The 14,064-nt window shown below is 34.8% G+C and overlaps 1 protein-coding gene across 9 annotated transcripts in view; it reads right to left on the reverse strand.

The window, feature by feature from the left end:
- The window catches only part of SMAD5 (SMAD family member 5), a 60,020-nt gene that overhangs the window by 20,029 nt on the left and 25,927 nt on the right, over positions 1-14,064 (reverse strand). For all 9 annotated transcript variants that reach the window (XR_009053667.1, XR_009053668.1, XR_009053671.1 and 6 more), the window contains 2 exons: positions 7,568-7,819; positions 3,777-3,896 (listed from right to left, as the gene is read on the reverse strand). Coding sequence is in view for 5 of the 9 variants with exons in the window: in XM_057734328.1 (XP_057590311.1) it covers positions 3,777-3,896; positions 7,568-7,819 (372 nt within the window). In the remaining 4 variants the exon portion in view is untranslated. The remainder of the gene's footprint in view (positions 1-3,776; positions 3,897-7,567; positions 7,820-14,064) is intronic.

A 14,064-nucleotide genomic window follows, 5' to 3' on the forward strand; every position in this document is an offset into this window, starting at 1 on the left:
AATTGATTAACGTGCTACTAAATAATCCATGGGTCAAAGAAGAAATCACAAGGGAAATTTAAAAATATTTTGAACTGAATAAAAATAAAAACAAACATATCAAAATGTATGGGATGCAATTAAAGGCACGGTTAAAGGGAAATTAATACTTCTAAACACCTATGTTAAAAAAGAAACAACTCAAACTAATAACCTAAGATTCGGAAACAAAAAGAAAACTAAAAGTAAACTTTCATTCTTTAAAGCAAGAAGAATGAAGGAAATAAAGATCAGAGTGGAATTCAATGAGAGAGAAAAGTTGTTTCTTTCAAAAGATCAACAAAATTGACAATCCCTTAACTAAACCAAACAAGAAAAAAAGAATATGACACAAACTACCAAAAGTAGGAATTAATACATCACTACCAACTCCTACAGAAATTAGAAAGATTATAAAGGATACTACAAAAAACTTTATGCCAAATTAGATAATTTAGATGAAATGGACAAATTCCTAGAAAGACACAAATTACCAAAATTGACTCAAGAAAAGACAAACGCTGAACAGACTAATATAATAACTAAAGAAACTGAATCGAATATTTATAATCTTCCTACAAATAAAAGTCCAAGCCCAAATGACTTCACTGGTAAATCCTATCACATATAGAAGAAATAATACCAATACTTCAAAACTCTTCCAAAAACAGGAGGTAACACTTCCCAACTCATTCTGTGAGGCTATTATTTCCTGATAGCAATACCAAACAAAGACATCACAAGAAAATTACAGACCAATATTCCTCAGGAACATACAAACAAAAATACTTAACAAAATATTAGTGAACCTAACCTAGCAATACATAAAATATGATTATACACCATGACTGCATGGGTTTTATCCTAGGAATACAAGGTTGGTTTAATAGAAAATCAGTTCATATAATACACCTTATTACTAGAAAAAAAGAACAAAACACTCACATGATCATCTCAACAGATGCAGAAAAAGCTTTTGACAAAATCCAACATCCATTCATGATAAAAATTCTCAACAATCTAGGAACAGAACTAACAGTTTACTGGCTAGACTCTCTAGAACAATACTGAACACAAGTAATGAAAGCAGACATCCTTGTCCTATTCCCAATTATAGGTGGAAAGTAATTCAGTTTTTTTCCATTAAATTATGATAGCTGTAGGTTTTCCATATATGCCCTTTAATAATAAGAGAGAAGTTAAAGGTATTCAGATCAGATAGGAAAAAAAAACTGTTCTTTATTCACAGATGACATGCTCCTGTATTTAAAAGACCCTAAGGAATCCACATGTGCACATACAAAAAACCTACCACTAGAACTAATAAATGAATTCAGCAAGGTTGCAGGTTACAAGATTAACATGCAAAAATCAACTGTATTTCTTTAATTAAAAAAATGTTTAAGTCTTTCTCATCCAGTTTTACTGAGATACAGCTAACATACACCACTGTGTAAGTTTAACGTATACAGCATAATGATTTGCCTTACATAACTCACGAAATGTTTACCATAAGTTTAATGAACATCCATCAACTCAAACAGACACAAAATTAAAGAAACAGGAAAAAAAAACTTTTTCTGGTGATGAGAACTCTTAGGATTCACTCTCTTAACAACTTCATATATAACATACAGCAGTGTTAATTACATTTATCATGTTTTACATTATATCACCAGTATTTATTTATCTTATAAATGGAAGTTTGTGCCTTTCGACTGTCTTCATCCAATCAATTTCATTTCTATCTACCAATGAAGAATCCAAACACAAAATTAAAACAAAAAAATTCCACTCAGGAATAAATTTAAAAAGAAAAAAAGTAAAAAACATATACTGAAAGTGAAGATCTAAATAGATGGAGAGACATTCTATGTCTGCATACTAGAAGATGACAGCAAATCTCCCCAAGTTGATTTAACGATTCAATGTAACCTCTATCAAAATTCAAGAAGTAGTTCTGGGGGACGACAGTAGTTGACAAACTGATACTAAAATGATATGGAAATACGCAAAGAATGCAGAATTGCGGAACAATTTTTGAAAAGAACAAAGTTGGAAGACTAACGCTTCTTTTTTTCAAAACTTACTATAATATATTAATATACCTGTGAGGTACAGATATACAGTGAACAAAATTGAGAGTCTTGAAATAAACTCTCACATTTATAGCCAACTGATTTCTGAAAAAGATGCCAAGACAACTCAATGGAGAAATGATACTCTTTTCAACAAACAGTGCTAGAACCAACTGGATATCTGCTTGCACAAAGATGAATTTAGACCTTTACCACACAAAAAGCTTAACTCAAAATGAATCACAGACCTAAATATAAAAGCTAAAGAACTGCTAGGAGAAAACACGGGAGAATAATTTTTATGACCTTGGGATAAACAAAGATTTTTCAGATGCAAAACCAAAAGCATAATTCAGGAAAAAAAATTGATAACTTCATCAAAATTTAAAACTTTCGTGCTTTGAAAGACACTGTTAAGAAAATGAAAAGACAAACCACAGACTCAGAGAAAATATTTGCAAATCATATATCTAATAAAGGACTTCTTTCCAAAATACATAAAGAACTCTTACAACTCAATAATAAGACAACCCAATTAAAAAATAAGGCAAAAGATTTAAATAAACCAAAGAAGATACATGAATGGCTAGGTAAATTTAAAATGTTCAAAATCATTACTCATTAAGGAAATGCAAATTAAAACAAATGAGACACCATCTCACACCCACTAGAATAACTATAATCAAAAAGATCATAACAACTGTCAGGAGGCTATGGAGAAACTAGAACCCTCATACAGTACTGGTAAAAACGTAAAATGGTACTGCTACTTTACAGCAATTTGGTAGTTTCTCTTAAATACTTAAATTTACCATATGACTCAGAAAAATAAAAACAAAGACTTCTTTGCAAATGTTCATAACAGCATTGTTCATGCTAGCCAAAAACTAGAAACAAGTCACATGCCCATCAACTGATAAATGGGTAAACAAAATGTGGTGCATCCATACAATGAAATACTGTTCAGCAATAAAAAAGAACAAACTATTGATACATTGTGCAACATGGATGATTCTTTAAGTCCACACATTCTGTGATTCTATTTATATGAAATGTTCAGAAAAGGCAAATCTACAGGTACAGAAAACAGATTAGGAGTTTCTTTGGAAGGGACAAACTGCAAATAGACACAAGGGATTGATTGACTGACTGACTGACTGACTGATTGATTTTCAGATCTTTATTTGAGTGTAATTGCAATGTTGTGTTAGCTTCTGCTGTACAACAAAGTGAATCAGCAATATTTATATATATATATCCCCATATCCCCTCCCTCCCACGACTCCTTCCCACCCTCCCTATCCTACACCTCTAGGTGGTCACCAAGCATCAAGTTGATCTCCCTGTGTGTGCTATGCAGCAGCTTCCCACTAGCCACCCATTCTACATTTGGTAGTATATATATGCCAATGCTATTCTCTCACTTCATCCCAGCTTCCCCTTCCCCTGTGACAAGGAATATTTTTAAAGGGTTATGAAAATGTTCTATAAATAGATTGTGGTGATGGTGTAAAACTTTATACATTTACTAAAAACTATCAAATCATACATTTAAAGTGGATAAATTTTATGGTATCTAAATTATACTGTACCTCAATAAAGCTGGTTTTTAAAAGTGGCTGAGAAGTTAAAAAAAAAAAAAGAGCAACAACAACAAAATAAGTATTATATTTCCCTTACCTCTGCTGGATATACTGGGCATAATCTGAGGAATCATATTATTGCTTGTATCCATGGGCTGGGAACTATCCTGCCCCATCTGATCATCTGGTGGCATATATGCAGGAGGAGGAGTATCAGCTAAGAGGAAGAAAATGAGACAAGCTAAAGTCCCAAAAGAATAGTTAAAATCTTCATCCTGCTCAAAGTTAATCTAAACGCATCAGGAAATTCTTAAGATTACCAACAGGATTCATTACTGAACATCAGAGATACATAAAAAGGTAGAATGCTATTTTAGGGCAAGGGAAAAGGAGAAGACAGCACACCCATTACCACCAAAAACCTACTACAGGTCCGTGTGAATTTGGTCCAATCCAGGATAGTAAGATCAGTGCTAAAATTCACTAAAATAGAATTCAAAGTCAAGAATTTTGCTTTCATTTGCTTAGAATCATATGCTCAGAGAAACTGCAAGCCAATCTGAAGGCCACAGACTATCCTCGTTTAGATAGATACCTACAAATACATTTTTAAATTACCAAGATCATCACATACTGTATTGTTATTTAAAACTAGAAAATAAAACCATGCTCTTTCAAAATTTGCCAACAACACTAACAGCAGCTGTCTAATTTTTCTGCAATGTCTTTTAAGTGGTTGCTGTGTCCTATTAAATGGCTACGTCCTATTAAATGGCTCTTAGGAAACTGAAAGTTAACTAGAAAATCTTCTGAGTTCCAACATTTGTGGTTGAAAATCTTTATAAAAGCTACAGCTATACCTCTTTGTCTCAGTAACTATAAATACTGAATATAACTTGTCTTTCACCTCAAGATTTGTACAAGATGTATTTTGAGACAGAGCTACAATCAGTACCGAATCTAGGACAAAGGATGAAAATTAGTTTTTGAACAAACACCTAATAGCAAGTTAATCAGCGGGAAATTAAATCCTCTTCAAAGAAAAACAACAAAACAAAACTTCATCAATATTTCGCTGCAGTGGAGAAACCACAAAGTATCTATTTACATATGACTCTGCCTGCAATAGCAGGCATTCCATATTTCTTGACCGAGAGACCTCATGATTTATCCGTACAAGACATGCATGCCATTAACAAAATTCAGCAACTTTAAAAATCTACTTATGATCCTTCTCCAAGCAAATCAGTGCATCAGTTATCTAATTAAAGATAATCGGGGTTCATTCGAAACTACCAAAGTATAAAATGATTTGACAAGCAATGTAGCAAAGTTAAAAAAGCAGACTTTATAGTCAGAGAAACCTGGGCCTGAACCCCACTTATTAGCTGTGCGACCCTAAGCAAGGTACTTAAATCCTTGGGGTTAATACCAGTTTCGTTTTCCATTCATAAAACAAGAATAATATGTATCTCACATGGTTGTTCTGAAGATTAAATTTAATGCGGTATCTTTCATCGCAGTGTTAGTTATATAAAAGTCACTTGATAAATGGTAAGTGGTATTACAAATTACATGAAAATATTTAACTTTAGGTCTTTGTTGTTGCTGTTGTTTTGGTAGAACTTAATTTTAATGCCCGGCAGTATATGGATTCGGTCATTTGGTCCAATAAATGGTCAACTGATACCTAATGATACTTTGTTTCCAGATTATCTACTTTACTTTGCATTCACCAGAGTCATTTTCTGTCTTTATGTTTTTGATAAGCTTTTACAACACTTTGCCTCTACTGTATATAGGACTCCTCTCTATGAAACCTTTTAAGTTAAAACCACTTGGCTTCAACCTCTCAAGCTGCACTGATAACCACTTAACATATAGGTATATATATATAGTTAGCAATAAATGTATTTAAGTGTTGCTATAATTTCATCTATTCATTTAACAAATATTTATTGAGGATCTGCATACTAGACTGTAATACAGGTACTAGGTATGTAGCAATAAACAAAAGATGCTATAAAATTCCTGTTTTCATGGAGTTTATACTCAAGACAGGGGAGGGGGAAAGGCAAATTGTAAATAAAGACAATATATACTATACTAGATTGTAATACATGCTATAGAGAAAGATCAAGCAATGAGAGAGGGAAGGTGGGTTGAGAGGAGGGAGTAAAATTTTAAAATTTTATCTTATTTTATTGTCATTATTCTTAAAGGGTGATCTCCGATCTCCCCCAAATTGTGTTTGTTTTTTTAAAAAATTCAATTTATATAAACTAAAAAAAACAAAAGCAGTTCACCCACTTCCCCCACCCCCTACTCACCACCTCTAGCAACCACCAATCTGCCCTGTGTATCTCTGAGCTTAGTTTTTTATGTTTTTAGATTCCACAAATAAGAGAGATCATATAGTATTTTTCTTTCTCAGTCTCATTCCACTTAGCATAATGCTGTCAAGCTTCATCCATGTCATCACAAGTGGCAAGATCTCATTCTTTTGTTTTATGGTTGGATAATATTCCAGTGTGTGTGTGTGTTTATCATATCTTCTTTATCCATTCATCCATCAATGAACACTTAGGCTGCTTCCAAATCATGGCTACTATAAATAATGCAATGAACGTGAAGGGGGGGAGATATCTTTTTGAGTTAGTGTTTTTGTTTTCTTTGTTTAAATATCCAGAAGTAGAACTGCAGAATCATATGGTACTTCTATTTTTGATTTTTTGAGGAAACTCTACACTTTTCAAAAGCGGCTATACTAATTTACATTCCCATCAACAGTGCACAAGAGTTCCCTTTTCTCTGATCCTCACCAACACTTTTTATTTCCATCTTTTTGATAAGTCATTCTAATAAGTGTGAGGTGATATCTTGTGGTTTTGATCTGAATTTCCCTGATGATTAATGATGTAGAGCACCTTTTCATGTATTTGTTGGCCAACAGTATGTCTTCTTTGGATAAGTGTCTATTCAGATATTCCACCCATTTCTTAACAGAATTGTTTGGGGTTTTTTTGCTGCTGAGTTGTAGGAGTTCTTAATATATTTTGGATATTTGCCCCATATCAGATACGTCATTCACAAAAATTTTCTTGCATTCAATAGGCTGCCTTTGTATCTTGATGATTTCCCTTGTGTGCAGAAACTTTTTAGTTTGATGTAGTTCCACTTGTTTATTTTTGCTTTTGTTGCTTTTGCTTTTGGTATCAGATTCAAAAAATTATCACCAAGAACTATGTTAAGGAGCTTACTACGTATATTTTCTTCTAGGAGTTTCATGATTTCAGGTCTTATATTCAAGTCTTTAATCTATTTTGAGTTAATTTTTGTGTATAGTGTAAGACAGTGGTCCAATTTCATTCTTTAGTGTGTGGCTGTCCAGTTTTCCCAACACCATTTATTGAAAAGACTGCCCTTTCCCCACTGTATATTCTTGGCTCCTTTGTTGTAAATTAATTGATCATTTTTGCATGAGTTTAATTCTGGACTCTCTATTCTGTTCCAATGATCTGTGTCTGTTTTTATCCCAATATTGTATTATTTTGATTATTATATCTTTGTAATACAGTTTGAAATCAGGGAGTGTGACGCCTTCAGCTCTGTCTTTCTTTCCGAAAACTGCTTTGGCTACTGAGGGTCTTTTATGGTTCCATACAAATTTTAGGACTGTTTGTTATATTTTGTGAGAAATATGTCTACTTACATTTTTTTAAACATGCAGTAAATTCCAATACTCTTCTGAAAATCGAACAATTACCAAAGAATAGTCAAAAATAGTTAGCTCTTAGCATGCTAACAGTTCACCCAGAGGGTCAGCAGGATTACAACAATTGCTAATTCTTAGCAGTTATTTTTTGTATCAATAAAATAAATTCTTACCTGGGAGCTGAAATGGACTTCCTGGTCCAGAACTTGCGGGGGAGTTGGGATATGTGCTGCTAGCAGGGGAAGGAGGGTAGGGACTATTTGGAGATAAGGGAAAAGGAGTGTTGTTGGGTTGATGGAAAGAATCTGGAAACGTTGCATTCTGTGGCATGTGTGGTTCATTGTGGCTTAAGTTTCTAAACTGAACCAGAAGGCTGTGTTGTGGATTGAATTCATTATGACGAGGCACTAATACTGGAGGTAAGACTGAAAGACAAAAATCAAAAGTCATCTGTCAGCAATGACTAAAAAAAATATCTCATACACATGAAGGTAAAGAAAGAAAGGATTTAGGGAAGACGGTAAACCTATTAAAACAATTTACTCTTAGGAAGGGCTGCTTTGTAGAATCTTGAATCTGTATTTACATAATAACTAAGCCAAAAATTCTCTAAGCATTCAGCCTATATAAAATACTCTAGAAGACAGAACATCCAAAGCAGAGAAGATATCACTCCTATTCTATAAGAGATCAACCACATTTAAGAAAAACTGTAATTACAACACAGGGAATTTAGCCAATCTTTTATAAAAACTATAAATGGAGTGTAACCTTTAAAAATAGTGAATCACCATGTTGTACACCTGAAACTTATACAATATTGTACATCAACTATACCTAAAAAAAATAGGTAAATATGTCATCCCCTCCTTAAACGTTATTGCTGCTGGTCTTGCTTTATCTACGTGCAGCAGGGATCATATCCTAAACCATGTGCACAAAAGTATCATCCCTTAGTTTGTAGCCAAGGCAGCTGTCTCCATGACATTACTGCTTCTTTGCATGTCTGCTCTTTACCATTCAAGACTGTGTAGGCTTTTAGTGAAATAAGATGCTAATATTAATTTCAAATAAAATAGTGGATTAATAGAACTTAAAAAATTGTTTTAATTAAAAAATAGACAAAAACAACCATAATACAGAGAATTTAATGCACTAAGAGTTCAACAGAGGTGAGTATCCCCAGTTAACAAGGAATCAAACAAAATACTACGGAAAAGACAACACCTGACTGGACCTTAAAGAACTGGAAGCAATTCATACGAAAGTGCTCGGGGTGAAGAGTGTAAAGAATATAAAGAAGGAGAGGGATAGAGATAAGAAAAGACAGTCTGGTGGCCTAAGCACTGAACTGGGAGGTAAGACTAGAGAATAAAGTTGAGATCAGCTACACACATGCCCTGAAAGCCTCAATGTTTCCAAATTTGAACATTTCATCTTTCTTTGTTTGAGAGATCTTGCATTTTACGTTCTTCAGTAAAGTTTTCCCAACTGAAAACAGTAACAATTCATAGGTAGAAGTCTTCCATTCAAAATAATTTTTCTAAACAGAACCATAATGGAAATATATACAAGAAAGCTTAAACATTTTAAGAGATACACTTTTTCTTAACAGATTCACTTTATTCAGACATTCAATTTCTCTAAAGTCTCTAGTATCAACCACATACAAATATCTGATCACCTTCCCTATAGGAAATTGAAACAAAGCTTTCTCTAAACTCTTCTGGTATTAATTCATCTCTTTTATAACTTTCCTACATTTGACAACAGTGTGATTTCACTTTCAACTGTGTAATCTCACTTTGACATCAGTCAGCAGCAACAAAATCAATCTGTTTTTAAGTTAACTAGGTCATACTTCCCCTCCCTGAAGTAGGGATGAATCTGAGGAATCAGAAGCTCTGCAATTTCTACTGTTTATCTCTTTTCATTTTATTGAATTAATGTTGTGATTATGTATTTAACATCAGATTACAATTGCTTTGTTCTACTGTGTATTACTAACTGCTGTTCCCCTTACAAAATGATGGGACAGCTGCCACTGGACAGGAGGGCATGAGACAGTAAGAATGTCTATGTTTAGCTGGCTGGCAATCTGTAAGACAGTGAAATAATCACTTAGGAATTCAATCTAGTAAGGATTTCTCTCCCTTTTTTTTTTTGAGGCAGAACTAAATCATTGATTTCTCTTACTTGTGTATTATCTATAATATCATTTTTTAAAGAAATAATTTTCATTCAGAAATAATATATGAATAGTTTAAAAAGATAGATGCTCCAAGAGATTATGAACAAAAAGGACAATTTCTAAGCCTCCTCCCATACTGCTTCCAGAGACAACAAATTTAAACTCTTAGCCATTTCTTCTAACATTCACTTTGTGCACTACTAAATAACATGTTTATATTGCTGTTATTGGTTTGTCAAGACATTATTTGTAGACTTGCTTTTATGTCAAATGAAGTAGCTTTCTTAAATCATTCTATCCCACTCCCCTTCCCCACAACAATCACAGAAAAAAATTTGTTAAATATCCATTGTTTATATTATATTTTATATATTATACAAATTATACAAATACGATTCACTGCTAAGCCAAGTATGTATTATGATTATATTTTTTCTTGAACAATGCTTTTATTAAAGTTAATTATTGCCTTGGTCCTTCATTTGTTTAATCTCAACTTTGTACCATTAATTTCCAGAAGTCCAACAGATCTATTAAATTACTACCAATATTATTCTCCAGATGCCACAAATAAATAATTTATTGATTCCATTTTCTCCCCTGGATCCTCCATCTTTTGGCTATAATCTAGACTGGCTGCTACTTAAGTCTCCTACAAATCTGAGGTCCTTGGACTTGCCCTTCTCTCCTATTGGATCCCATTTCCTGGACCTCATTCTCTATCAACTTCCTAAGGAAGGATGTAGTAAGGAAGATAAAATTTGAGTCCTTGCCTATATGAAAATATCTTGTCTTACGTTTATCTGCAAAAAGATTCTAGAACAGATAACATTTTCTCTCTGAATTTGGGGGGGCACTACTTCATTTTCTTCTAGAATCCAAAACTGCACTGAGAAATCTAGTATTCTCATTTCCAGCTTTTTCTATGTGCCCTGTCTTTTCTCTCTGGGAGCTTTCAAAATCTTCTTTTTATCCATGATATGCTAACATTTCATGTGTGGGTCTATTACTGTCCCTTGTTCTGGTTACTCAGTCACGGGGCCTTTTCTTTTTTTTTTTTCTTTTAAAATAATATTTATTTATTTATTTATTGGTTGTGTTGGGTCTTCGTTGCTGCGCATGGGCTTTCACTAGTTGCAGAGTGGGGGCTACTCTTCATTATGGTGTGTGGGCTCCTCATTGTGGTGGCTTTGCTTGTTGCGGAACACAGGCTCTAAGCACATGGGCTTCAGTAGTTGTGGCACATGGGTTCAATAGTCCTGGCTCATGGGCTCTAGAGCGCAGACTCAATAGCTGTGGTACACGGACAAGCTGCTCCATGACATGCAGTATCTTCCTGGGGCAGGGATTGAACCCATGTTCTCTGCATTGGCAGGTGGATTCTTAACCACTGTGCCACCTAGGAAGTCTACAGGGCCTTTTCAATTTTCAGTTCTGGGAATTGTTCTAGTAGTATTTCTTTGATAATTTTCTCTTTCCCATTTTCACCAATGCTTGATTTCTAGAATGTATTATTTTATTGGAATATTTAATTTGAAACTTATTCTGAGCCAGTTAATGTTTCACCTAAGCACTTTTCATTCATTAACTCCTCTAATCCTCATAACTAACCTGAGGTAGGTATTATTATTCCCATTTTACAGATGAGGAAACAAAGCCACATAAAGGTTAATTAATTTGCCTGTGGTCACACTGATAGTATTGGTAAAGTCAGGATTCAAATTCAGAAAGTCTGGTTCCAGAATGTAGCCTTAATCAGTAGATTATGCTGCCTATTAAACATTGGATCACCTGGATTGGCCCTCTACTTTTCTTTATGACTTTCCAACTATTTTCCACCCCTTTTTTTTTTTACCATTCTGCAATACTTTCTGGCTCCATTACATATTAACTACGTGATTTTGTATAAGTTACTTCCCTATTAAGTTTTGGTTTCCTTATCTGTAAACTTCTTGGTAAACTCAAGAGTGCTATAAAATGTTAGTACCATTTTCTAACCCTATGAAGGAATAACCTCATAGGATTAGGAAAGTGTCTAGTCCTTAAGAGCTCAATAAATGTTCATTACTATTACTAAAACTTCATTAATACTGGTACTATAAAGTGATCCATCCCATGCCACAGATGCTTAACTTGCTTAAGCATACCAGGCCTAAGTCCTAGTCTTTTCTACAGAATGAATCACAGCTGAGTTAGTAGACAAACTGGGACATTTGTAGAGACCTGGATGGAGCTAGACTGTCACACAGAGTGAAATGAGTCAGAAAGAGAAAAACAAATATCGTATATTAACACATATATGTGGACTACAGAAAAATGGTACAAATCAACTGGTTTGCAAGGCAGAAATAGAGACACAGATGTAGAGAACAAACATGTGGACACCAAGTGGGGAAAGCGGGGAGGGCTGGGGGGGGATGAATTGGGAGATTGGGATACCAAATTGTACACTCTAAATATATGCTGTTTATTGTCTGTTAACTGTATCTCAATAAAAGTTCTTAAAAAAAAAAAAGAAAAATAGATTACAAAAATAAGACATTTCTATGAACTGATTACCAGACACACCCTGGCTATGGGGGAATACACTAAATTCCTTGACTTTCTTTCCAACATCTTCCAGCAAATATCAAGCCTGGGAATTTTCCAGACTACCCTCTCTATTAAATCCTCACATTTTCCTTTCCTCATCAATTCCTCCTGCTACAGCTCTCCTTGGATTCAATAAGAAACTGAGAATCACCTCAAATACCACCTGGCAGCTCTAAAGCCCTTAAAATGAACTTTCCCTGACAGCACCATGACTGATTTTTTTTTTTTTTTTGCTAGTCTCCACATTCAATGTTATTTTTATAGCTTTTTTTTTACCATACTGGGCTTATATTATCTCCAGTGAAATCCAGCATGGCCAGCAGACTAAGGTGGCTAACATGATTCCTGCCTCTGGGTATTCACCCCTGGAGTAATCCCCTCCCTCTGAGTATATTACCTGTGACTTGCTTCTAACCAACAGAATATGGAAAAAGTGACAGGATGTATGTGATATTCCACAAGAATACAATGCCCCTTCTCGCAAGAAGACCCTTTCTTTGAAGAAGTAAGTGGCCATGGATGTGAGCTACTTATAGAGAAGATCACATGGCAAGCAAATGAAGGCAACCTCCAGTCAACAACCAGCCAGAGTCCAACAGTGTTTAAGGAACTGAATCCTGATAATCATCACATGATCTGGGAAGCAGATCCTTTCTCAGTTGAGCCTCTGATAAGACCCAAGCCCTGACCAATACCTAGATTACAGCCTTGCAAAGGACCCAGTTAAGCCATGCCTGGACTCCTCACTGACAGAAACTGTGAGATAATTAACATGCGTTAAGCCACTCAGCTTGTGGTATTTCATTATGCAGCAATAGATAACTAATATACCCAGCTAGTATCACAACTTATATAATTCATTCCATACAAAAAAATATTTACTGAGCATTCCCTACTAAATTCCAGGTAATACTACTATTCTAGGCACTGAGAATGCAGTACAGAATGAGACAGAGGAAGGTCCTTCTCACATCAGTCAATAAACAAAATAAATACCTAACAGAGTCAAGTAGTGATGGGGCCCTTTGAGCAAGGACTGAATGAAATGAGAAAATGTGACATGAAAAGATCCTAGGGGGAGACTACTCTAAGTAGAGGGAAAAGCATTGAAAAAAAACCTGGATGCAGGAGTATAGCAAGTCCAAGGAACAGAGGAAGTTTGAGGATAAGTCATGTAGGCCCTTGTAGAAATCTGTTCTAAGTGTGACAGAAAGCCTTTAAAGTGTTTTCGGCAGGGATTGACATGATTTGATGTATATTTTCTAAAGAGCACTCTGGCTGCTATAACAGAAAACAGAATGGGTTGGGGGAAAGAAAACAGGCAGTGAGACCAACTGGGAGACTACTTAAGGTGAAAGATGATGATGGTCTGTACTACTGAAGTGGTGTCAGAGATGGTGAGAGATAATATGATCAAGATATATTCTGAAGGTACAGCAAACAGCATTTGCTCATAGCTCAGACACAGAACTTAAGAGAGAAATAAAACATGACTTCTAGGGAGCATTATATGAATGCTAGTGCCACTGACTTCAACAGAGAAAACTTGAGAAAAATGACTTGGAGGGAAAAACAAATCCAAAGTCCTATTTAGACATATTAAATCTGGTATGTTTATTAGACATTTGGGCGGAGCTGTTAAGCAGGCAACTGGATACGGAGTCAGGAGAAGCTGACTCTGGAGTTCAAAATGTGAGCATGAGCTTATAGATGGTTTTAAGACATGTGACAGCATGAGAGTACACAGAGGAAAAATATAGATGGAGAAAAAAGTCCAGGGACTGAGTCCTGCGAAAACAGGAAAATAGCCAACAAAAGAGACTAAGCAAAAACAGCCAGTGAGGTAGGACAACTAGGAGAGTGTAGTGTTTCAGAAGCCAATATAAA

This window comes from Hippopotamus amphibius, chromosome 1 (genome assembly GCF_030028045.1).
Source record: "Hippopotamus amphibius kiboko isolate mHipAmp2 chromosome 1, mHipAmp2.hap2, whole genome shotgun sequence".
Classification (NCBI taxonomy): Eukaryota; Metazoa; Chordata; class Mammalia; order Artiodactyla; family Hippopotamidae; genus Hippopotamus; species Hippopotamus amphibius.